The sequence below is a fragment of the Carassius carassius genome, chromosome 10, assembly GCF_963082965.1.
Source record: "Carassius carassius chromosome 10, fCarCar2.1, whole genome shotgun sequence".
Lineage (NCBI taxonomy): Eukaryota > Metazoa > Chordata > Actinopteri > Cypriniformes > Cyprinidae > Carassius > Carassius carassius.
The window spans coordinates 30,080,484-30,106,704 of record NC_081764.1 but is presented as its reverse complement, the minus strand read 5'-3'; the positions used below and the strand labels follow the sequence as shown (position 1 = coordinate 30,106,704).

At 37.6% G+C, this 26,221-nt stretch overlaps 3 protein-coding genes across 3 annotated transcripts; 2 read left to right on the top strand and 1 right to left on the bottom strand.

Moving 5' to 3' along the window:
* Nucleotides 1-12: 12 nt before the first annotated feature.
* misp3 (MISP family member 3) lies at nt 13-11,252 on the top strand. The gene is made up of 4 exons (XM_059560874.1): nt 13-296; nt 1,622-3,947; nt 9,168-9,244; nt 10,675-11,252. The coding sequence occupies exons 2-4, from the start codon at nt 1,634-1,636 to the stop codon at nt 10,750-10,752; spliced, it is 2,469 nt and encodes an 822-aa protein (XP_059416857.1). The 5' UTR covers nt 13-296; nt 1,622-1,633; the 3' UTR covers nt 10,753-11,252.
* A 544-nt stretch (nt 11,253-11,796) lies between these two features.
* On the bottom strand, nt 11,797-18,623 carry LOC132152139 (alpha-1B-glycoprotein-like). Its single transcript, XM_059560872.1, has 10 exons — nt 18,326-18,623; nt 17,740-18,012; nt 16,715-17,044; nt 14,494-14,775; nt 14,381-14,410; nt 14,152-14,247; nt 13,896-13,926; nt 13,492-13,541; nt 13,317-13,351; nt 11,797-13,053 (listed from the first exon to the last, which is right to left on the bottom strand). Exons 1-10 carry the CDS (start codon nt 18,381-18,383, stop codon nt 12,961-12,963), a joined length of 1,278 nt encoding a protein of 425 aa, XP_059416855.1. The 5' UTR covers nt 18,384-18,623; the 3' UTR covers nt 11,797-12,960.
* Nucleotides 18,624-22,445: 3,822 nt separating this feature from the next.
* klf1 (Kruppel like factor 1 (erythroid)) lies at nt 22,446-25,825 on the top strand. The gene is made up of 3 exons (XM_059560873.1): nt 22,446-22,743; nt 23,028-23,886; nt 24,667-25,825. The coding sequence occupies exons 1-3, from the start codon at nt 22,678-22,680 to the stop codon at nt 24,840-24,842; spliced, it is 1,101 nt and encodes a 366-aa protein (XP_059416856.1). The 5' UTR covers nt 22,446-22,677; the 3' UTR covers nt 24,843-25,825.
* The last annotated feature ends 396 nt before the right edge of the window (nt 25,826-26,221 follow it).

The window sequence follows — 26,221 nt, the reverse complement described above, 5'->3', positions numbered from 1 at the left end:
GTTATTCATCAAGAGATGCCCTGTTCAAACCCTGGCTTCAGTCATGAGAGCTGTTTGGATTAGTGATGCAAGGCTGTGGTCTACTCAACAGATTTAGTGCAGTGTGGAACTAGGAGAGAAATGAACTACACACATTTTAACCTTGATTACTAAGCAGGGGGTGGAGGTATTGAGAGAGAGTTTAAGAGAGAAGGAAACCAGGGAAAGCAAATCAAAACTTCTTGGTGCGTCGGGGGGATTTCAGTTCTTTCTGTCTTTCAGCTGACCTTCCATCCTTTCCTTCATCTCATCGGCTGGTAGGCCTATTTCCATTTTTCATCTTATTTTATGTATAGCAGTGGGTCATGTAAATTATTTCAGTAGTATATATGTGTTACAAAGTAAGGAATTTCAGCTTGAGTTTATCAAAAGATATTGCAAGATTATTTAATTTACCGCCCTCCACATTACTAATTTAACTTAGAAGCACATTAAGTGCCAGAAACGTACTTATCCACATTTTGTGAAAGATATTCATAAAGTATTGTGATTTATGGATGCTGACAGCTGTTTTCAGTATGCTGTAGCTAAAAATAGATCTGTGCTACTAGGTTTTGTTTATGCACTTAATATTTACATTTTCACAACGATCTTTTACATCCTTTTGAAATTCATTCAAAACCTTTATTATATATTTTGTGGGCGTTTTATAATTCATAGGGACACTGAGAATACCTCACTGTTATTGCAGTATTATTCCTGAATCAGACTTTCCATGTTGTTTTGTCACTCATGTCTACAGTATAATCTGATTAAACTGTATTAATCTGCTCCTTATGTAATTAGCATTATGCTATGACACACCTTTAAGTCCTTGTGTTTCTTTTACGTCCAGTGGAAAATTCAATACAGTGTCCAAATTCCTTGTAAACAACAACAACAAAAATTATTACCTGACTTACATGGAGATCTGATTTTGTATTTAAGAATTATGAATAGAATAGAAAGAAACTTAATTGACTTTGAAGGTGGAAAAAGTTCCACTCCTGACCCTGCACACTGTTTAATGTTCTTCGAACTTTAATAATTTTGTTAAAAATTCTAAGTCACATGCCAAAAAAAAAATGACAGTATGGATCAATGTGCATGACAATGATAGCAAAACGAGATAACAGTTACAGAAAAGTTACAGTTACCTTGACTGTAGACTGATGCATTTAATAAAATGAAAATAAATATAAATAATTGTTTCGGGTGACCTATTTCAAGGTGATCTTAATGTGAAAAGACACTAATCTGACTTAATGAATGACCTAATGAATTTGACATAGAGGTTAAAGAATTGTGAAACAAAAACCTAACAGCAACAGACACACTATAACTAAATGTATACTATAACTATAACTAGTATTAGCCATCCAGAGCTGCTGGGATTGAAACATAAGATGATTATAGATTCCTAAATATGCAAAAAAAAAAAAAAAAAACCTTTTTAAAGTGTTCAAAATCAGTTTTGAAAATCAATTAAACATGCCTGGGAAGAAAAATACAACTTTGTTGATTACCAATTCAATCAAATGAAGGAAGACAGTTTCTGGCTTGTCGTTCTGTTATTGTACACTTTGCCATTTATTTCATTCAGATCTACTGCAAAATGGAAACAGACTCTATGACTTGCCCTCAGAAATCTAAATCCCAGGATGAATGCAGTAATGAAGGAGGAAAATTCCACTTCATCAATGATAGGGAAACAGCCATTCAAGGCATGAAAAATAAGGACAAAGAAGCTATTAGTGGGTTAGAAAAAACAAAAACACCGGACAGCAGTTTCTCTCCACAACCTCACGATCATCCCATCTCCTCACCAGCAGATGGAGCCATTGAGGCAACAATGGAAGACTTGAGCAGTACAGATGAAAATGACCTGAATGGTGATCAGGAGTGGCCACAAGTGCCAGGACTGGAAGAAGATATCCAACCAGAGAGGAATGAGTGTCAGGCCATTGAGATTCAGGATGAGGTGAAGGAAAACACTGACACCAGTGAAGATGTTCAGACATCTGTGCATGACACTGAGGGTGAGGAACCTATTACCATGACACAGGAAGACAAAGGTTCTCCACAAGTTCCAAATGTGGCCAATGAAGAGGGACATGAGCTTGAGTCACATGGTGACTCTGACTCAAAAGTGTTCCTATCAGAAAACAGTGAAGAGCAAAGTATAGACTACAAACCTGTGGACTTTGCAACCACCAGGGATCAGTGGGTGAGACGGGACAGTCGTTGTGATGAACCATTGAACCTGACGTATTTCAAGAGATCTTCAAAATGTCTTCTCTCTAAGACCGAACCTTCATCAAGCACCCAAAGTGAATCCCCAACTGAACCTGTGGTTAATGCTGAAAACATCCAGCAGGGGGAGCTTGAGGAAAACAACCCAAGCAGTCTGAAGGAGAATGAGGCGGTACAACAGGTGTGTGGTGCTGATCCGCCCCTTGAAACAGTTGCAGGCAAGCCAACCAATCCAGAGCAAGGAAACTCCGCCTGTATCTCTACTGAAGTAAAAGAGCCATTGATAATGCCACAGGGGAGGAGGAACAGTAAAAGGGAGGAGAGAGAGGGTGGTGAAACAGGTAAAGAGCGAAAGCAAACAGTGTGTTTCACAGAAACAGGTGGGACTGAAGGAAAGCAGGTGGAGAAGGTTAAAGATCAAAACCAAGAACGGGGAAACAACGGACAAAGAGCAGAGTCCCAGTCCAACACAAAGCCTCATTTGGGGGAAGGGAAAGTCAACAGAATGCAGGTTCATTTTGATGACAGCCAGAGCGATAGTGGCGTATCAACAGATTTCTCCCCCAGCACAACAGATGTCTTGGAGGGCCATGATAATGATGCTCCTCAGCTTTCTGAATCTCCTCCAAATGAAACTCCCATTGAGAGGGAGATCCGTTTGACCATGAAGAGAGAGCAGAATCTACGGCGTTCTCGGGGACTGTGCGACACAACTGACAAGAATAAGGAGTTTGTGGAAATTCCATTGAGAAGACCTATTCTATCCCTGGACCCCCAGATAAGATCCGACCCAAGCAACGGCAAAGACCGGCAGTTTGCTGGAAAGAAGATGCAGAAGGAAATCAGCGAAGAGACAGAGAGGGAGAAGGTTCTAGTTGAACTGGGCCGACTACCTGGGTTCTATGACAAGGGAACAGAGGTACAGCTTCAAGAAAAAAAGCAGCTTTTTGAGTCATTCCAAGAGCTGAAGGAATCAGTGGTAACTATTAACAGATCTGCCTCAAACTCCACCGCAGAGTCTGCCGCTGGAATACAGGAAGTTGATTCTGCTGTTGATGTTAAACAACTCCTAATGCAATTCTCACAGAATCCTCCCACCCCACCAGCTATGGCCCAGTTTGGAGGCACCAACGGCAACCCGCCTGCTGCTCGAGGACCTGGTCTATCTGAGGGAATCAAGGGCCAGATAATCATCATAGAGTCCAACGCTATTCCCATAACTGCTGGAGGACCAAACGGAGGTTATAAGGCAACCTCATGGACAGATGGAGGATCTGTGAAAGTGATGAATTCAGAGGGTGTGAGGGCTTCTTCTGCTGAGCCTGTCAGAGCAAGACAAAGTCCAAATTTAGAAGTGACTGAAGATGAAGATTTGAGTTTAGTGAAGGAGAACCCTTTCTTCAAGCTCCGCTCTTCTATGAGTCTGCAGTCTCAGGTGGAGCTGGACATTAAGGAGGCTAAGAAGAGGGAACAAGAACTACAGAGACAGAGAAACAGTCTTTACGGAGGAGCAGCCATGTACACAGATGAAGGAAGTGGAGAAGGAATGGATTTGAGAACAGAAATTAGAGTGAAAGAGGAAAGGGAAACCTCTATCCAAGAGATTCCCCCACCTCAATGGACAAATTTGACTTCAGCAGACCACCAGTTAGAGACGTTCACCACTACTACATCAGGTGTGTCTTTGTTAGAAGCATATAAATTGATTTCTGTTCACAGGGCAGTTCAAATCAACTGAAGAATTCACACCATTGGTACTTTAATGTTTGTAGGTGAAAAAGAAATTGAAGGTAGGATTGGTATACACTGGATATTAAAGACATAAATGTAAACGAAAACCCAAAGAAACATATGCATTCAATATACAGTTCATGCATTGCCTGAGAATCAAACAAATGACTTCTGTGTTGCTAACATCACACTCAACCATTTAAGCTACTTGACACATACAAAGAAGCATTTGTCATTCAAATTCTGTCGCATTCAAAATAACACAAAATACATTTGATCAGTTCATGCATTTCCTGTGAACACACCCATAATGTTTGCATTTCTAGAAGCACACGCTACTGTTTTAGCTACAGGAGAAAATGTATAAACGTAGGATACATATGCAAGAACATGTCATAATTAAAAACAAATCCTGAAAAATAAGCATTCATTTAGTAGTGAAAGTGACATACAACCAAGTTTGGTGACCCATACTCATAATTCGTGCTCTGCATTTAACCCATCCAAAGTGCACACACACAGCAGTGAACACACACACACACACTGTAAACACACACCTGGAGCAGTGGGCAGCCATTTATGCTGCGGCGCCCAGGGAGCAGTTGGGGGTTCAGTGCCTTGCTCAAGTCATGGTATTGCCGGCCCGAGACTCAAACCCACAACCTTAGGGTTAGGAGTCATATTCTTTATCTACTAGGCCACGACTTCTTTAACGACTTCACTAACCTTTGTTGTCAGTCAAATGTTATACATTTGACTGACAACTTAATCCAGAGCAGTTTACGTTGCATTCAAGATATACTGTATATGTTCATTTCTTGGGAATCAAACCTATGACCTTGGTGTTGTTAGCACAATGCTCTACTACTTCAGCTATGGGAAAAACTTAACAAAAGCAACACGCAAAAATCAACACTTGTGAGCTATTATTTCTTATTTACAACCCGAATTCCGGAAAAGTTGGGACGTTTTTTAAATTTTAATAAAATGAAAACTAAAGGAATTTCAAATCACATGAGCCAATATTTTATTCACAATAGAACATAGATAACGTAGCAAATGTTTAAACTGAGACATTTTACACTTTTATCCACTTAATTAGCTCATTTAAAATTTAATGCCTGCTACAGGTCTCAAAAACGTTGGCACGGGGGCAACAAATGGCTAAAAAAGCAAGCAGTTTTGAACAGATTCAGCTGGGAGAACATCTAGTGATTAATTAAGTTAATTGATATCAGGTCTGTAACATGATTAGCTATAAAAGCTTTGTCTTAGAGAAGCAGAGTCTCTCAGAAGTAAAGATGGGCAGAGGCTCTCCAATCTGTGAAAGACTGCGTAAAAAATTTGTGGAAAACTTTAAAAACAATGTTCCTCAACGTCAAATTGCAAAGGCTTTGCAAATCTCATCATCTACAGTGCATAACATCATCAAAAGATTCAGAGAAACTGGAGAAATCTCTGTGCGTAAGGGACAAGGCCGGAGACATTTATTGGATGCCCGTGGTCTTCGGGCTCTCAGACGACACTGCATCACTCATCGGCATGATTGTGTCAATGACATTACTAAATGGGCCCAGGAATACTTTCAGAAACCACTGTCGGTAAACACAATCCGCCGTGCCATCAGCAGATGCCAACTAAAGCTCTATCATGCAAAAAGGAAGCCATATGTGAACATGGTCCAGAAGCGCCGTCGTGTCCTGTGGGCCAAGGCTCATTTAAAATGGACTATTTCAAAGTGGAATAGTGTTTTATGGTCAGACGAGTCCAAATTTGACATTCTTGTTGGAAATCACGGACGCCGTGTCCTCCGGGCTAAAGAGGAGGGAGACCTTCCAGCATGTTATCAGCGTTCAGTTCAAAAGCCAGCATCTCTGATGGTATGGGGTTGCAAAGGTTTTAGAGCAACATATGCTTCCCTCCAAACAACGTCTATTTCAGGGAAGGCCTTGTTTATTTCAGCAGGACAATGCAAAACCACATACTGCAGCTATAACAACAGCATGGCTTCGTGGTAGAAGAGTCCGGGTGCTAACCTGGCCTGCCTGCAGTCCAGATCTTTCACCTATAGAGAACATTTGGCGCATCATTAAACGAAAAATACGTCAAAGACGACCACGAACTCTTCAGCAGCTGGAAATCTATATAAGGCAAGAATGAGACCAAATTCCAACAGCAAAACTCCAGCAACTCATAGCCTCAATGCCCAGACGTCTTCAAACTGTTTTGAAAAGAAAAGGAGATGCTACACCATGGTAAACATGCCCCATCCCAACTATTTTGAGACCTGTAGCAGAAATCAAAATTGAAATGAGCTCATTTTGTGCATAAAATTGTAAACTTTCTCAGTTTAAACATTTGCAATGTTATCTATGTTCTATTGTGAATAAAATATTGGCTCATGTGATTTGAAAGTCTTTTAGTTTTCATTTTATTAAAATTTAAAAAACGTCCCAACTTTACCGGAATTCGGGTTGTATTATTTATTAATGATTCTAACACTTTTCTGTGTGTCTAGAAATGTTATTTAACCATATTATCATTTGACTGGAAGCTTGGTAGTTTGTGCTTCACCATGGCAGCGAACAAACAAAGAGGCAAAATGCTAATATGGGGTTGTGTCACCAGTACTAACGTAACCCTGTTTTGAAATTTCTGTGGGCTGACATGAGCATAAAACAGAGTTAGAGTATGGATAAGAGTACTGTGTTCTGGTATTGTGTATGTTAATGCATTTGTGAAATATAACGTGTCCAATACATCAGCTACAGTTGTGAAATTATCTTTTTCTACTGTACAAGCCTGCTGAAATGCTTGCTAGTCTTCATATACAACCCGAATTCCGGAAAAGTTGGGACGTTTTTTAAATTTGAATAAAATTAAAACTAAAATACTTTCAAATCACATGAGCCAATATTTTATTCACAATAGAACATAGATAACATAGCAAATGTTTAAACTGAGAAAGTTTACAATTTTATGCACAAAATGAGCTCATTTCAATTTTGATTTCTGCTACAGGTCTCAAAATAGTTGGGACGGGGCATGTTTACCATGGTGTAGCATCTCCTTTTATTTTCAAAACAGTTTGAAGACGTCTGGGCATCGAGGCTATGAGTTGCTGGAGTTTTGCTGTTGGAATTTGGTCCCATTCTTGCCTTATATAGATTTCCAGCTGCTGAAGAGTTCGTGGTTGTCTTTGACGTATTTTTCGTTTAATGATGCGCCAAATGTTCTCTATAGGTGAAAGATCTGGACTGCAGGCAGGCCAGGTTAGCACCCGGACTCTTCTACGACGAAGCCATGCTGTTGTTATAGCTGCAGTATGTGGTTTTGCATTGTCCGGCTGAAATAAACAAGGCCTTCCCTGAAATAGACGTTGTTTGGAGGGAAGCATATGTTGCTCTAAAACCTTTATATACCTTTCAGCATTCACAGAGCCTTCCAAAACATGCAAGCTGCCCATACCGTATGCACTTATGCACCCCCATACCATCAGAGATGCTGGCTTTTGAACTGAACGCTGATAACATGCTGGAAGGTCTCCCTCCTCTTTAGCCCGGAGGACACGGCATCCGTGATTTCCAACAAGAATGTCAAATTTGGACTCGTCTGACCATAAAACACTATTCCACTTTGAAATACACTTTGAGAGCCCGAAGACCACGGGCATCCAATAAAGGTCTCCGGCCTTGTCCCTTACGCACAGAGATTTCTCCAGTTTCTCTGAATCTTTTGATGATGTTATGCACTGTAGATGATGAGATTTGCAAAGCCTTTGCAATTTGATGTTGAGGAACATTGTTTTTAAAGTTTTCCACAATTTTTTTACGCAGTCTTTCACAGATTGGAGAGCCTCTGCCCATCTTTACTTCTGAGAGACTCTGCTTCTCTAAGACAAAGCTTTTATAGCTAATCATGTTACAGACCTGATATCAATTAACTTAATTAATCACTAGATGTTCTCCCAGCTGAATCTTTTCAAAACTGCTTGCTTTTTTAGCCATTTGTTGCCCCCGTGCCAACTTTTTTGAGACCTGTAGCAGGCATTAAATTTTAAATGAGCTAATTAAGTGGATAAAAGTGTAAAATTTCTCAGTTTAAACATTTGCTACGTTATTTATGTTCTATTGTGAATAAAATATTGGCTCATGTGATTTGAAATTCCTTTAGTTTTCATTTTATTAAAATTTAAAAAACGTCCCAATTTTTCCGGAATTCGGGTTGTAGAGAAATGATCCAAGCATTTAAGCTAACAACTGTGACACATAGATTTCCTATTAAACTGATGGGGAAGTGAAATAACTTTGTCGCACACTCTAAAAAATACTGGGTTGTTTCATCCTAAATTTGGTTCAAATATGGAAGTTGGGTTGGAAAAAAAAAATCCTTTTTTTAGAGTACAGTAATTTTGAAAGTTATGTTTTGTTTTTTTGTTTAATTTCTATGTTTGACTCACTCTTATGAAGAAAAATCTCCATTCCGGTTTACTCAGAAGAGCAATCCTTTACGATTATTAGCATAACAATTTCTGCCAAAATGCCATAGTACAGATAATTTACTACTGTAATATCATAATTTGTGTGATGTCTACTTCTAATAGTGAGATATTTTAAGAATCCTTCTGTCATTTTATATTCTTCCTTGGCTGATGGTGGCCAATATTACTTTACCTCTGCTTTAGTATAATAACAATAACTTCAATAGCTATGTTAATTTCAATAACCATAGTACATTTTTGTAAGGGCAGCTAACAGTTATAGACCACTATCACTGGTGTCATAACTTTATGCTACTGTGATGCAGTAGAAGTGACTTGTATGAACTGTATCTCTGTTCAGTAAATAATCGAGTGATATTTTAATGACATTTTTCTTATAAAAAAGTCTTTATTATCCTTTATAGTGTGAAATTCTGCTATATTTTAGATGTTTCTCATCGAAATCTTGATATAAATGATTACATTTAAAAACTTGAAAATGAAAATATAAATCAAATTAATTGCAACATAAAATAATACTATGAGAAAATATGTGCCTACTTGTCCATACTTTGTTGTTTTCTCACTCAATGATCATTATGCATAGATATTGTCATGAACATCCGGTTCATTAATGGATTATACAGTGCATTCACTGAAATAAACATCTGTCTTCTGCTTATAGTGCGTCAATCCACTGGGAAACTGGACCTTACATGGCCACCGTCCCAATCTGATGAAGATCAAAGACAACTGTCAGAGGTAGACTTTTTGTTTGAATCTCTTCTATATTCTTTTCTAGAACTAAATGTCTATGTCTCAGTTACACTGGTGTGGGAAGCATTGTGGCTAAACACACCGGTCTGAGGATCAAATTTTGAATGTGGTAATCCATGAAATGAGGTTTTACTTGAACAATGAACAGATACCAAAGCTCTTCAACCTTTCAATAGGTAATAAAAGGGTACCAAAGTTTCAGTCACCCTCCCTACGCAAACACAACCACAACCACACACACACACACACTTAAATGTGACGCTGCTGAAAAAGCGGCTTATCTTTCATATAATGAGAGTACAGAGCAGAGTTCATCCTAGCTGCATTCTTAAAAACTAAGATTAGGTCATCACCCCATTATCACTATTACTACTGAATATTCTCAGCCAGGAAAGTATCATGTAACCAACACAATCAGTGCAATCAAAACCGATAGGTGTTGGCAAGTTAATACACTGACTTTATCTGAAGACAGAGGCTTTTTTTCAGTTCATCTCAGCTCTCATTTGCTTTGAGAAAAAGTGCCTACCTTATAAATGAGGAAGTAAAAATTGCATGGTCTTTTTTTTTTTTTTTCTGTTTAAAAAGGAACCTTTCACCCGAAAATTAGAAATCTGTCATCAGTTTTTTCATTTATACTTTCATTTGACAAACACAAAAAGGAGGTGTTAGACAGAAAGTTCACCTTGTTCTCTTACATATAACAAGTGAATGGTGACCAGGAGCTACAAAAAAAAAAAAAAACAACAAAAAAAAGATAACTTTACACTGACATTCAGTGAAAACTCAAATGTATTCACTTCTCAAATATAACTCAAATGTACTTATTTGAATGTGTATTCAAATTTGGTGTGCTATGATCACTTATGTGACAATATGGCATCACTGATATCAAATCTTTTGTGACGTGCCACATATGAATATACGCAAATATGAATGTAAATTGACATATTTTTCAGTGAACAACAACTCAATATGCCTTCAAAAGACCACTTTAAGGATGCTTTTTGTCATTTTTGGAGCTTGACACTGCCTGGTCACCATTAGATTTTTCTCTAAAAGAGCAGTATAGACATTCCTCCGAATATCCCCATGGAGGAAAAATGTCATATGGGTTTAAAACAACACATGGTTTAGACGATGATGACACAATCTTCATTTTTGATCAAATTATTTCTTCAGCCAACACTGTACCCTTTCAACAAAAAATTATATAAGTACCCTAAATATATATTTTAGAACCTAAAGGGTACATATTAGTACTTTATTGGTACATATTTCTACCTTTCGAAAAGTTACCGTGCCAGTGTCAATCTTTGTACCTGTTTTTAGAAAATGTATGCTATGTTTGATAAAGGCTTTCATTTTTAAATTTACTTACTAATGTTCTTATTTTAATGTTCTTATAAATACAGACTACTGTAAAGATCCCAAGGCAGAAAAATCCATTACTCGAGCGCTGGGAGTCAGGGATGGTGAATGACTGGGACTGAAACACACAAACAACATCCTGATGCACAATATGAAGCCAACCAAGTACTAGTGAACTAAAATAAAGCATGTAAACAAATGATCAGTTTCCCGGTTTAAGGAACACGTGCCATTATGGGGTAGATAAAGAGCATCATTTGCCTCAAAAAGACACTGCAAACACACACATTGTAAATAACAGATGAGCCAAACTGTTGTTAGCAGGTATAATCGTCGGCAAGTGTTTATTGGCAGTATATAGGCTGAAAATGATTTCAGTATAATATTTATGTAATCCTCAATGTAATTTTCTGATTTACAGTTATATAGTTATTTATAATCAATAAACATAGCTGCTTATCCCATAGTAACAAAACAGTCTAAAGGCTGGAATACTGTAAGATTATATGAGAATTATATTTAAATAAACATTCTTTGATAGATATTTCATTACTTATTAGAAAAGGTATATTATACTTGGAAATGGTTTCATTGATGCATAAATAAAAATGCTAAAATAAAATAAAAATGTGTTTATCAGCTTTATTGGTTATTTGCGAATGGACTGAATCATTTTCCAAGACTCAAATTGCTGAATGTGACTCATTGTTAGTATTGTGATAGAGGTCTGGCCTTTGGAGTCCGAAACTAGATAACTGACTTCACAATAGACACAATAACCAGAATTCAATGCTTACGCCATATCTTTGGCTTTGATTTTCAAAATAACAATTAAAGAGGGCGATGTTCTAGCATTCCATTCAGCTTCCATGCAAAAGCCCTTTGCCTGTTCAATGACATCACAGTCCGTTCTAACCTTCTGCAAACTATGAACACCAGACTGCCGTGACTCAACACACCAGTGGGCATTCAAATTCATCACCATGGTGATGATTGTACTGTAGGAAAGGTACAAAGAAAACGTCTGAGCCTGAGTGAGATTAGTCATGACTGAGATCACCACACACACATGCACAGTACGCTTTGCTGACCCTCTAGTTGCCTGTGAATGATTCATTCACTCTTTAGCCAAGGCTGCATGGGAATGCTCATTTCAGATTTGGCAGCAGCTCATCCATACCACCGGAGAAAAGCTGCCCACTGATTTCAGATTTCAATGAGCCTAATCCAAATGACCTTTAAGACCAATAAACAATATAATTCTTTGTATTCTTAGGAAAAACAAAACAATATGATTAGTGACGCATTGGTAGTTTCTGGCAAAATATCTAACCTGTATTTGTTTTAAAGTATTTTGGTGACTGAGCATTGTTTTGTTCCAGACAGATCTAAGAGTTTCTGTGTAAATGCAGGGGATAATTCATTCAAAAATAAAACATACTGTCATCATTTACAACATTTTTCAAAATATCGTCTTTTGTGCTCAACAGAAGAAAGAAACTCACACAGGTTTGGAACAAGTGGAGGGTGAGGAAATGATGACAGAAAGGTCATTTTTGGGTGAACTACTTTAAGGTGCTTCAGAGGACAAAGCAGAAAACTTCAGTCAACCATATGCCACACTATGATTGATTATCTCAGACTGTAAGAGAGCTATAAATGGTTTATTTTTTGATAATTAAAAGTTATCATGATACTTCACATAGTTTCAGGCTATGTGAAGACAAATGGGAACAAAAAGTCTTTAAAAAAAAAACTAGTTTCAAATAATGCAGCTCTGGCATGACTGTCAAATTAAGTTCCTTTTAAATTGGACACGATACGCAAAAGGGAACTGAAAGAAGTTTTTTAGCACCACTTAAACTAAGTGACATCTGCTGAAAAAATAAAATAAAAATGAAACCGCAAATGAAAGCTTTCACATTTCATCTTAAGGTGATTAAATCTATAAACGATTTGCAAATATTTAATGCCCAGCACTCAAAACTGCCAGTGCTTCACTGAAATGTCAATCTTTCATTATATCTAGATGCTCAGAGCCCCCAGCTGACAGAAAAATGCATATCTTAGTGAAAAGAACTATAAACTACAGTAGATTGTTTACTCATTCATTACTTTACAAATATAACAAAAAAAGTTACAGCTTTTAAATAAACATCACAATTTACAGAATATGTCAAACACAAAATGTAGCATCCGGTCCTTTGATAGATAGATAGATAGATAGATAGATAGATAGATAGATAGATAGATAGACAGACAGACAGACAGACAGACAGACAGACAGACAGACAGACAGACAGACAGACAGACAGACAGACAGACAGACATCAGTAAACTGAGGCGTTCTTAAAGGTTGCCATGGGATAATCGTAGATGGGCTCTGAAAATGAGGCTCTTCCTCTAAGCATTTGTCCATTTTCCTGTAGATTGGAAATACATGCACATTAAAAACATGCAAGAGATGTGATAAATTTGTGTTTCTCACAGCGGACATAATGCAACATGAGGTTGTTGGCAAACACTGTGTGATGTAAAGAGATCTTATTCTGTGATCTTATTCTTCCGCTCTCATTTTTGTCTAAACGAATCAGCATATTGTTAACCTTAATACTTAGAACGAGATACTAGTTGGGCCTTTTGTAAAGGGAATCACAAGAGAAGGTTGGAAATGGTGCATCATTACCTCAGTTCCAATGTCAACACGCTGCAGAGTGAGATCTGATGAAAAGAAAAATATATCATGGTGAGAGAAAATCAATAAACCTCAAGACAAAATCAGATATCTATGATGCTTATGATATAATGATGGGAGATTTATTAAGCGTTTGGATGATGACCAGATTGTCACAGTGACTTACCAACAATATGATCTCTGGAGTGCACATGTTGCCAGAATTTTTCTTGATCTCTGTGGAAAGAGTTTTATTATATTTTTTCATTCATTTTCATATCACTCATATTAGCAGTGTGCTATGATTTTAAAATAATTACAAATCATTTTAATATTGAATCATTTTAATTGCTAATTTAATTTAGGATTGCTGTCTTTTAAGAAAAAATTGAACATTAGTGTGTACTTAAATTATTTAGATAATCTTTATTCCTGTAACTCAAATAGTTGAGCAGAGTGATAGACAGTGATGTAATTATGTACACTCTTAGTGAACTGCAAGTTGCTTGAAATAAAAATGTCTACCCAATGAATATATGTAAATGCAGGTTTAATCAAATATCAGGTACGCTCTCCAGTATTGTGCCTCACCTTTGTCTCCTTCTCTCTGACATGTTTTTGACTGCAAATAAATGGGTAGAGATTACAATTCAATTTATATTAAGGAGGATTACATGCATGAATAGAAAAACAAACAATGAGTGTTTTCACTTTGTATTGTTCGACTATTTAATTATATGGATTGAGAAAGTAATCACCAAGGAGTATTATAGTTCATCAGAGACTAGACTTAAATAATGTAAACTAGTGAGCAACTAATATACGAGACTAGATATCTAAAACTCACAATGTCTGTGTATGGCAAAGCCCAGGATTACCACCACGGTGAGAAACAGAACAGCCGCAGACACAGAGCCAACAATCAGAGCCAGGTCTGTGTTGCCTATCCATAGACATGTATGAAAACAAAGGAAAGTCTTTTAGATACCAACTTGGGCATATTGTATTTGCTGCATTACTGTGATTGCTACAAAGATACAGTACATATATTATGCATAGCAAGAATTCAATATTACCTGTAGAGCTCGATGTGCATACATGATATCCTGTAAAATGATTCAATAAATCAGGTCTTATTTATGTAACATCATGAGATATAATATGACATTTAGTATAATACATTCAGTACCTGTAATGCATGGGATAGTTACTGGTGAGCTCATTTTAGAGTACGCCTTGGTGTTGCCCAATGACACGCTGTACTGACACTGATACTGTGCACCACGTTCATAACGGATGGGTATGGGAAATCTAGCACTGTACTGAATCAGGGAAGCCTGATGGGTCGCCTCAGGTGACAGGACACCGACACGAAATAAACTGAAGTAGCCTTGCGGATATGAGGGTGACCCAACACACTCCAGAACTTCACCCTTGTGTCGGGACAAGGACAGAGTGGGGACTGGGAGTTCTGTAAGAGGAAACACACACAGACACAGAGGCATGGGAACATTTGCTTAATAGCACAAATGTGCACATCAAAGTGAGATGCCTTGTTGCTCATTATTTACTCACCCTCAAGTTGTTTAAATGACTTCTTTTGTGTTCAACAGAAGGAAGAAATGTATGCACGTTTGGAACATGAGGGTGAATAAATGATGACAAAATATTCATTTTTGATTCAAACATTATATCATGATTATATCATGCTCTCTGCCAGATGTTTCTGTAAGTTTGTCTCTCTGCAATCCCTCCTCCCTTCTCACCCGTTTTCTTCTGTCTCGGCCCCTTCTCCACTCTGTGTTCTCTCTCTTCTCTTGGAAGTCTTACCTCTCTCTAGCTCAATGTCTACACACATGCGTACACATGTATATTTCTTCAGGAGTTCAGCTATTCAGAGGAGGATGGAGGCTATAGGCCTGAAGGTTACTGAGTTTAGACTGACCGCACTGAATAGTTCATTTTGGAAAAAGGTATCCTTGGCCAAGTGTGCTCCTAATATGTCCAGAACTTCCTGATCATACTTCCATTTTAGTTGGTATATTTCTTGGCTTGTGTACCACACATATGTAATCACTGCACCACCCCTTACGATGTGACTATATAATGTAAGGATGTAATAATAAGTGTTGTGAACAGAGAATTTACATGTTCATAATTCTTTCCATGGGCCCATGCAAGGACTGAGAATAGTTGGACAGCATGGAAAAAATAAATAGCTGAAAGTTATTATTTTTGTTATTATAAGTTATTATTATATAATAAGTTATTATATATATTAAACACATTGCTTTAAGGTGCTGTCACATAAAAAAAAAGGTTGGACATTATCCATTGTGAAACTTCTGAACAAGCGGATTCCTTTTGGAATGACTGGATTTCACTTGCAAAAAAATGGCCGTACTTGTAGGCAGCAACACAAATCATGGAACTTCATAAAGGTATGGTCATATTAGCAAAATTTCTGTGAAATTTAATAGGCAAAAAGTCCATTGTCCTCTTGACATCTTGGCATACAACTAGCTGCATTTGAATTCATGTACTGCCAGATTATGTGCTTAATTCAATAGATCTTGAAATTTATAAGTATAATAATAATTCCTTACATTTATATAGTGCTTTTCTGGGCACTCAAAGCTCTTTACATAGAAGAGGGTAATCTCAACCTCCACCAGTGTGCAGCATCCACCTGGATGATGTGACGGCAGCCATCTTGCACCAGAACACCCACCACACACCAGCTTACTGGTGGAGAGGAGACAGAGTGATGAAGCCAATCAGTGTATGGGGATGATTAGGAGGGCATGATGGTCAAAGGACAATGGGCGAATTTGGTTACACCCCTAGTCTTTTACGAAGGACATCCTGGGATTTTTAATGATCACAGAGAGTCAGGACATTGGTTAAACATCTCATCCAAAAGATGGTGCTTTTTGTCCCCATCACTACACTGGGAAATTAAGACCCACACAGACCGCAGGATGAGCACCCCCTGCTGGCCTCACTAACACCTCTTCCAGCAGCAACCTAGTTTTCCCTGGTGGTCTCCACCAGGTACTGACCAGGCTCAAACCTGCTTAGCTTCAGTGGGCAACCAGTCTTGGGCTGCAAGGTGATATGGCTGCTGGATGGATATATGTCCAATAAGTATGAATACAGTCCATATTGATATGTAATCCACGTTGGAATTGTCATGATGGCCTGATATATTATGATATTAGCAGGATAGAATACATCCGGGTATTTTACGCAGACTGTTTTATGAATACATAGTGTTTAGAAGTAGGTAAGCTGGCCATGGCTGCACATTCTGTGGTGAATTTTGTGATTGCTTTATCTTTGAAGGATATAATTAAGCACAAAATGTAATAATAATAGCATGCACATCAATCCAACAGTTGTCTTCTCACCTATCACAGTAATGTGTACCGGCTGACTGGCTGTGGAGTTCACCTGTCCCGTCTTCTGTGATTTGAGCTGGTAGAGGCAGACATAGTCTCCACCGTCCTCCCGTCCCTTTGTCTTCACACTGAAGTGAGCATCATGGGACTGAGACACCAACTGGGCTGGAGCAACCATGGAGCTTGGGGTTCCTTTGGCTCTCCGGAGCAAGAGAAAAGCCTCAGGAGAACGTTTCTGATGGTCTGCTGGAGCCTGACAGTGGAATGACAGTGTGTCACCAGGACTAACATTCCCACTAGAGGGCTCGACCACCAGCTGAGGGGATGGAGGGGAACCGACTGAGACAAGAAGAAGAAAGAAAGTTACAAGCATTTAGTGTTTTTAGAATATATTTGTGAAAAACAAAGATAAAAGACATAGTACTAACATAATACTAACATACTGATTGAAATACAACACTAAAGATGTAAAGCACTGCTGGGTGGAGTAGTTTGGTTTAGTGGTAAGGAACTTTCAACTGTAGACAGAGCTGTTTCTTTAACCGTCACACCACTGTGACCTCAAAACCTTTCTTGCTACAGCTGCAAACTACCTAAACCTGTGCCTCAGCTAACAGAGATTCATGCAGTATTGAAGCAGGATCACTAACATGAAGGAAAGAAAAAAAATATTTGTGTGTGTGTACCTGGAATTCCCTGTTACAGGGACCAAATGTCCCCACAAGGTCAAAATTACAGATATTACTATCCTTGTGGGGAAATTTGGTCATTTTTGGAAATTTTGTTGGTCCCAGCAAGAAAACAAGCTTGTAAATCATACATAATACATTTTTTTGAAAATCTAAAATATCCGATTTTTTTTTGTGAAGGGGTAGGTTTAGGAAAAGGGGATAGAAAATACAGTTTGTATCGTATAAAAACCATTATAGTTATGTAATATCAACGTAATACATGGAAAGCAGTGTGTGTCTGTTTGTGTGTATGTGTGTGTGTGTGTACAATATAACAAAATATAATGTAAAAGAAACACTTACCTTTCTGCTCTGGCTGCATATAGAAACTGATCATGCTGTTGTCATACTGACAGCAATACTGATCATCTTTTTCTGTATCTTTTCCCCTAAGAATAAACACAGCCCTTTGCTGTTCGGTTGAATGCTCAACCTTATCTATCAGCTCACGCATTTTGAAAAGTTTAAAAACAAGTCCACCATAACCTTCAGGAGCCTGACACAACAACTTCACAGATGAGGTTCTGATGGCTGTCTGTGTCAGTGTAGGAGCCGGTGGAGCAGTGTATTCAGCAGCTGAAACATCAATGAAAGTGAATATATTAGTTACAAAAGTTACAAATGAACTTAAGTGCTCAATTATGTACACGGAAATCCATGCTGGTCTAAAGTGGGTCTTAAAAAAAAATCTGAATATATCTATTAAGAACAGGGATTTCAACCATAATGGTCCAAAAACTTCATATTAAAATGAAACTCTAAATACATATTTAGATGTTGTTTTTATACAATAAAAAGAACATTTCATGATTTGCTACATGATTTACATTATAGTGGGACAGATATTGTGATCATATAGAAACATAAATGTGGAAAATTACACACTTACCACTAAAATGTGGCGTGAGGATGATCAAAGCTGTGAGCAAATACCCACAAAATAACATTCTTCCAGTGCTGAAGTCCAAATATTCCAGTTTCTTGACAGCTATTAGAGCTTCAAAAAGTCTTACAGGTCTGTGTATATATTTTTATGACAAATTGCCTTTATGGCTTGTGGAGTCAGTGGTAAGACAGATGCATAAAATCACCACTTTCTGAACCTCCCTTCCCATTCACTTACACAAACTTCCTCATCCACACATTAAAACACCAACGAACATGTTTCATGTTTAAGAAAACCACATCCTTCCATTACATCAAAGAAGAAAGGCAGAAAGACACTCCCACGAGTGGCCCATGTGAGCCAAAACCACATATGACAATGACAGGAAATTGATGTACTCTTGTGCAAAACTCACTCATCTCTGTGTCCTCTACTTCCAAACAAACTTAAAATTGTACACTGATAATTCTTTGTGTTCATGCTTCATCCTTTACCCAAAAACAGAACTGTTGTGTTAAGCAGGACCGTTAGACACAAAGTCACTGAGTATGACCAATCCTTACCAATATATAGATTAATGGTCCATTTGGACCAATATGATTTATTTTTTGTTCCTCTCAACTCTGAACATGTGGTTAGGATAGTCATGCAGGAACTTCATTTTAAATCTAGCATCATGTTTACTTCAGATGGGAGGAACTGTAATCATTTGATTGTTTTGTCAGTGTCACATGGACAGAAAAACAAACAAACAAATATTGCCATTTCTATTTCTTGTCTTGTGCATTGTAAATTTTTTCATAATATTCGAGCACTTTCAAATTACTGAACTAATACTAATTTAATTTCCATTATGTGATTTTTTTAGGAGAAATCACCTAAAAACCACCTAAAAAATTACATTTGACCCTAAGTAATTAGGACCAGTGCAACCCATCATAAAAGAGTACCTGGAAATTCAGTCTATTTGTCACTTTTTTTTTCAAACGAAAAATTTAAGCTTTGTCACATTTCAAATGAAGCTTTCACAATCCACAAGAAACAAGTCATTTTTTTTCAGTCTTGTGGTTAAATGATCACAACACATCCTTCTGTTTACTATATGAATACATACTGGACACATTCTATGTTATAACCTGAAACTACTTTAGGGAACTGACATTTTATGAGAATGCTGTGTAAATTTCTGCTGTATATAAAAATAAAATTAGGTAAGTACCAGATTGGACACATCCAACAAACAAGAAGTAACAAATGGAAAAATGGGGATTTTATTGGGCTCAAAAAATGTTGTACAAATCAAAACTATTATATGTCAGCTTCTGCAAAGTAGCCACTCTTGCAGCTCCACTGTCCTGGTCCCTAGCATTCCTCACTCATCCCGCCCAGATGACCAGAACTGGGTGACAGCTAGGCAAGAAACCGGTGGACCTGAGACAAATCGCAAATGCCAACAATGCAGTTGATGCGTAGGCACTGGAGTCCCAGGGTGCTGGTGGGAAGTGGTTTACTGAAGAGGAACAATCAGAAAAAAAATATCATGAAACTGAAAAACAGAAATTCGCCTCGCAGCTTGGAATGATAGGACCGGCCACCACGTTAGTCAAAAGGAGACTTCTGTTCACAACCGTGCCCAGTTCGAATGAAAAAAAAAATAATGAAAATTAAATAAAAACAAATAAAAATAGAGGCTGGATTAGCCTTTATGATGGACGACAGGGCATCAAGGAGTGAATTGGCCTTCCAACCTATATCAAACCGCCTGGCTTTACTAACTGTCTATGGCTCTATCCAAGCACAACTATCTATTTTACAACCAAAACAAGCCCAGATGAGGTCAAAGATGACTTCTATGACCAATTGCAACACAACTGGACCTGGTTCTGAGTACCAAGTTGACCAACATTGCACACATTGGCACCAACTGTGACGGCTGGGAAAAGACAATGGGCAAGTTTTGTATCGGTGAAATTAATGACAAAGGATTGCACCTTTTATCATTTGCCTCGACAAACAACTCTGTTGTTGGTAATAGCATCTTCCAACACCCCTGTAGGCATCAACTCATGTGGAGGAACCCAGCAGGCAATGACTCGCCCATCCTCAACTACTTCTTGATCAATCAACGCTTCCAATCGTCACTCAAAGATGTGCGCTTGATGAGGGGACCTAATTGCAGGCTCAGACCGCTACCTCGTCCATGTTAAGCTTAAAATATGACTGCAATAGGCCATGAAAAAGGTGCTGTCGCCTCCCAAACAAAACTGGGTATGCTTGAGCAACCCTGAACTCAAAGTCCAATTCCAAATCACCCTTCCAAACAAATTTGTGCTGCTTGTAAATCTGGATTTTGTAGACTTCCCTTTGTCCACCCGCTCGCCGAAGACCGCTCTCTATATCTTGTCCAAAAGTGAAAGTCTACTGAATCTTGAATCTGAGCGTATTCAATCAGCCTGGAAAAAAGGGGGACAGTCAAGATTGCAAGAACTATCAAGGTGATCAGCCTGCTCTTCATCGTTGATAAAGTGTTTATGAAGGTCATCCAAACCTGCCTACGACAGCACTGGGAGCAGATGAGCCAATAAGAGCAAGCTGGGTTATGTCCACATTATGTCTGTTGTGACTAGACCCTCTCCTTCCATCAACTGATAGAAGAGCGGATCTGACACACAGAGTGCCTGGTGGTTGTATTCATCAACTTCAAATCAGTCAAAACTTCAAATCCCCAAACTTCTGAATATGTAGTATACTTTAACTGAGGTATTGTATGTAAATAAAGATTCATAATCAGTACATGCATATTGAAGACAATTAACTGACAATAAGAATATTCAAAATTAATACACAGAAACAAAAATATGAACAATATATAATATATATATATAATGCAAAAAGGGTGTCCAATTAAAAGTCTTAGCAAATAATCATAGTAAAATATGCTCTGTGTAATCATAATCATTAAAGGCTGACTTTCCACTTTCAGTCCTGTTTTCAGTTATAACCATTAAGTTACAATTGGATTTCAAGAGATCTTGACATTGCAGATCTGCTTGTGTTTATTTAGCCACTTCATTTGAGTGAGCTTAACCTGTCTGGTTGTGTATTTTGTTCTCACGGACCCACGAATGCACAGTAAAAATGCATAGGAAAATGATGTGTTCTCATTCAAATTAGTCAATGCAGTGGCTTTTAACAAAGGCAACTCAGCAGCGAGGTTTGACGGTGAAAGTGTGTGTATGTGCTGTTATCTGCGGGGAAAGAGGCATCAGAGGGACCCAGAGCTCTATTATCTCATAAAGGACAGGAGGCCTCTCATCACCCTAACCGCACTGATAACCGCTTTCCAGCACATAATCACCTACTGAACACCGGCCTTCTGAGAATCGCACACTCACAGTTTAAGTGTTTCATGAGAGATGTATCGCTTGAATATACAGCTTTAAGTGTAAATGTATTCACTGTACATTCCACTTCAGCTCACTTAACCACCTTGATACTGTTTGCAAACAAGGTTCCACACATCTCAGCTTTCGATATCATCAAATAGAATTATTCATAGTACTTTATGCATCAAAAGCATTATATATATATATATATATATATATATATATATATATATATATATATATATATATATATATATCTTTTTATTTAATTTCAACATTAAGTCATTAGTATTATTTTTTAAATATTATTTTAATATTATACAAATGTTTTTTCAAATTTCATGTTGACCGTTACTGGCTTTTAAACTTACTGCATGTATAATTTATTATTAACAACTGCATTTATTTTAAATACATATATATTAATAAATTAAAATGTATTATTAATATATTATTAACTTGTTCTCGCTCATTTTAGATTTAATAGGCCCTCATAAACAAATATTAGAGTGAACATTTATTTTTGCAACTTGTTTTCCTCTAATGGTTCAGCAGAATGAAATAGGTGATATGATGAGTAATGTAATTATTATGTTTATCCACATTGCTTATTTTTGCTGTTAATTTTGTTGAGTATAACTTTTTGAATTGCAATGACTAAAATGCACTTTCAACATTTTTGGACCCACAATCACAACTGTCAGGGGCCTTAAAAGTAAGGTTATCACTGATAGAGAGGAAAAGAGAGGGAGAAAGAGTGGGGGGAAGAAAGAGAGGGAAGGGGGGTAACCAGTATAACTGCCACTGTGAAGTTTTTTATTTTTATTTTGTATATATATTTTGAATTTAACACTAATTTCTGGGTTCCTGCCCTTTGTCTATTGCACATCTAAGACTCATTTTGGACAAGACGACGCTTAGACCTTAGAAAGTTTTTTTGATAATAAATGCTAAAAGGGCACCAAACAGATGGCTGTGACACAGGCTGTTCTGACTTCGTTTTCAAACTTCTGCAACACCTCCGAAAACATGAAGGTAAGTTTGTTTCAGATATTTTTCTAACTTTTTTTTTTTAAGGTAATGACAACTGTAACTGTTAATTTTGATAGTAAATTTGATCTTATGAAATCACTTTCCATAATGTCAATTGACTAGTTTCACAGTAAACATAAGTGTCATTCCCCGAAAAATCCCATAAAAGAGAATAAAACTGAAGGGAGATGCTGTGGTTTTGGAAACTAACATATTTGATAGCAATATTCAAAATGGTTAATCAAGAAATGTCAATATCAATTTAAAAATATTTGGTGACTCCAAAGGCTTGGAAGTTTGAAAAAGGCTTTTTGGATCCAGTCAAGGATTTAGACCAAAGCATCTGCAGCAACAAACCTTCTGGGTTTCTGTCAAAGCAACACCATAATGACAGTGAGGGATGCTGGGATATGGAGTTCCTGTTGTCTGATTGGGGCGAAGCATCACCTGAACGGACCAACTCTCAAAATTACACTTCCCAACACCCCCTGCTGCAAGACCAGGTTCACAGTCCTGAACTTTACCAGGAGGACCAGTCAAGTTCAAATAGACACCAAGTGTCCATTTCAAGTTCGCTGGCTGAGCTGCTTCCTCATGAAGCAACTTTAAGTTGCTCATTGCCTGACCTCTTTGATGGAGGATATTTGGAGCAGCAGCAGCAAACAGCAAAAGCATTCTCTCAACCAGAAAACCACCAGTTCAGTAGTTTCCCTATTGTTCATGAAATCAACAGAGAAAATGAGAGAAACAGCAATGGCAAGATGAAGTCATGGGATTTTGGACACTATCCTCAGCCTGCACCTTTGATACCCTTCCCCGACTCCAAATTTGTCCAGACGTCTGGGATCACCATGGAGGCACTGGTCTTTCCTCCACAACATCACTATAACTTAATCCAAAACTACACACACCCCAAACTCTACCAACCACAAGTGAGCTACATGCACAGGCAGCCAGCCAGTCACTATCCGCTCACAAAGAGCATGGTGCCCGACTCCACAGTGCCCCCTGCAGGTCTGGAGGGGAAGCGCATTCAGAGAGGGGTGTTGAAGAGGAAAGCCACGGTTCACAGTTGTGAATACCCAGGCTGCCATAAGAATTACACCAAGAGCTCTCATCTCAAAGCACACCTCCGAACACACACAGGTAATCTGAAAACACTGAATCTGATCTGAATATTATAGAATGGTATGTCTTCAGATCTACAACAACAAAATTTCTTGGTGTGTTTTCGTAATATATATATATAGGTTTAATTTATTGTTCTTTCTGTTTTTAGTTTACTGCAACTATTTTCATTACGTGTTTTTATCATTTTTTTTCTATTTAGCTTTAATATATTATTATTTCAGTTTTAGTTTAGTGATTTAAGTACTTCAATTAGTTGCCAAGGCAATAGTTTTTAATTTTCAATTTCTAATTTTTTAAAAAACATTTTAACTAAGTTTTTCATCTGATCATTCTATTAGATTTTAGCTTTATTATTTATTTTAGCTTTAGCAATTAACTAAATAATGTTTAATAGTTTTAGTTTAATTAACAATAACAACACTGCAAGAGAATTGCCTTCATTTGCTTCCACTTAGACACATGCAAACCCTAGAGTGTGACATCATATCCTGTTGCTGATTGTTGCTTCGTTTTGGTGTCCAAGGTTCACACGCACGGCTTGTTTGAATGCATTTTTAGAAAGAAAGAGACCATCTGATTCACTTGTAAACTATCTAATCACAGTTCATTGTTTTTAGAAGCCTTTTAGGGGTACAACAGACCATCATGTTTAAAAAAAATCTAAAAAGTGGAAAAAGTTGAGATCCTAATTTCAGAACTCAGAAAACAAAGTGAAATAAACTGAATATGCAGAGGCTGAGACTATGCAGAAATGCAACCCATTTCTTTACCTTCTTTTATTTCGGTTGTCCTCAGGTGAAAAGCCGTACCACTGCACGTGGGAAGGTTGCGGGTGGAAGTTCGCCCGCTCGGATGAGTTGACGAGACACTTCCGAAAACACACGGGACAGAAGCCATATGAGTGTATGCTCTGCCACAGAGCCTTCAGCCGATCCGACCACCTGGCATTACACATGAAGAGACATGTGTGAGGCCAAACACAAACAAAACACATCAACCAAATGCATCCACACGTTGAGGTTAGTCCAGGAGAGCATTTCAGTGGTTTTGCGAGGACCTGTGTTCAGCAGGTGAGATGCTTGAATTGTTTATACATAAAGCACTATTACATAAACATACAACTGACATGTACATACTGTACATTATATGATAAAGGGGAGGAGTTGGTGTTTTTTTATTTTTATGAAATCATAATCATAAGTAGGTATCACGCTGAAATCAAGAGCTCCAAATTTGTAGTTACTTGCCATTAAACATCAGACTTATTTCCAATCTGGACCCTTTATCTAAACTGTATGAATTGGAAAACGGTAAAGAACTAATTGAATCCCAGCCATCAAAAATGGATTACTGTAAAAAAAGAACAAAAAAGAAAAAAAAAAGAAAGAAAGATAAAACATTTTCAGAAAGAAATGTAGGGAAACTCTCTCATTGCTGTAATATAAGAAAATTCCCTCGTGGATATTAATTGGAATTCGCTCAGATGCAAAAATATATGCTTAAGTTTAAAGTGTGATTTTACAGAAAATGCCAAAACAAATGATATTATATATTAAGCTGTTCAGGTCAGCTCATGAACATTGTTATCATTGTGTTTTTGATCTCATTTCCGATTTATGTCTATCGTCTTTATTGTGTGGGAGTTCTTAAATGTTACCAAAAGTCATAAAAATCTTCATGTTTAATTGTAAAATTGCTATTTATATAACAAGATACCATCATAATAAAAATACATATATTTAGCTTTTTATGCTAATGTTTTTACTGAATATATGATCATCTATTTATGTGATCTTATTCACTAATAAAGCAACTGCAATTCAGTCATTTCTGTCAATCTCATTTCCATCCAACAGATGGCAAACTAACACACAACACAGTGTCTAACATCTACTGCTCCAATGCACTGGATAAACCTAAATCAAAAATCATAAAGCTGTTGTTTTTATTGTTATTATCAACAAACGTTATTTTGGGCCCCTGGAGAAATGTCTAGATGTATTAACACTTTTCAAATTACATATAAATGCTTAAGCAAAAAGGAATAAAACTGCCAAAACATCCGCAAAAAGCCCCACAGTTACCACAAGACGTATTGGCCATTAAGGCCCTAGTCGGTTTACAGGGGTAAAACCAATTTTGAGAGATACAACTGAGATTAAGTCTGGCATTAGCCTGGGTTTTGTTTTGAGCGTCAGACACACGTCACACATCCACTGATGCAATCGCTGTAAGGGGGCATCTGAGGACACAATCCATTGTTGTTCTGGTTAGTAGTAATACAATTGTTTAAGACACAAGGCAGAAGGAAGCTGGAATGAAGCAGACTGTTACCACATATCAATCAAGC

Bases quoted from the DNA above. Each gene is read 5' to 3' on its own strand.
- misp3 (XM_059560874.1), top strand. From the start codon at position 1,634: ATGGAAACAGACTCTATGACTTGCCCTCAGAAATCTAAATCCCAGGAT. The intron at 3,948-9,167 runs GTGTGTCTTTGT...TTCTGCTTATAG, and splicing joins GTTCACCACTACTACATCAG to TGCGTCAATCCACTGGGAAA. The intron at 9,245-10,674 runs GTAGACTTTTTG...TTATAAATACAG, and splicing joins ATCAAAGACAACTGTCAGAG to ACTACTGTAAAGATCCCAAG.
- LOC132152139 (XM_059560872.1), bottom strand. From the start codon at position 18,383: ATGTTATTTTGTGGGTATTTGCTCACAGCTTTGATCATCCTCACGCCA. The intron at 14,776-16,714 runs GTGAGAAGACAA...TTCCTCTTACAG, and splicing joins GGTACACATTACTGTGATAG to AACTCCCAGTCCCCACTCTG. The intron at 13,054-13,316 runs GTAATGATGCAC...TCCAATCTACAG, and splicing joins GTGTTGACATTGGAACTGAG to GAAAATGGACAAATGCTTAG.
- klf1 (XM_059560873.1), top strand. From the start codon at position 22,678: ATGGCTGTGACACAGGCTGTTCTGACTTCGTTTTCAAACTTCTGCAAC. The intron at 22,744-23,027 runs GTAAGTTTGTTT...GTGACTCCAAAG, and splicing joins ACACCTCCGAAAACATGAAG to GCTTGGAAGTTTGAAAAAGG. The intron at 23,887-24,666 runs GTAATCTGAAAA...GGTTGTCCTCAG, and splicing joins ACACCTCCGAACACACACAG to GTGAAAAGCCGTACCACTGC.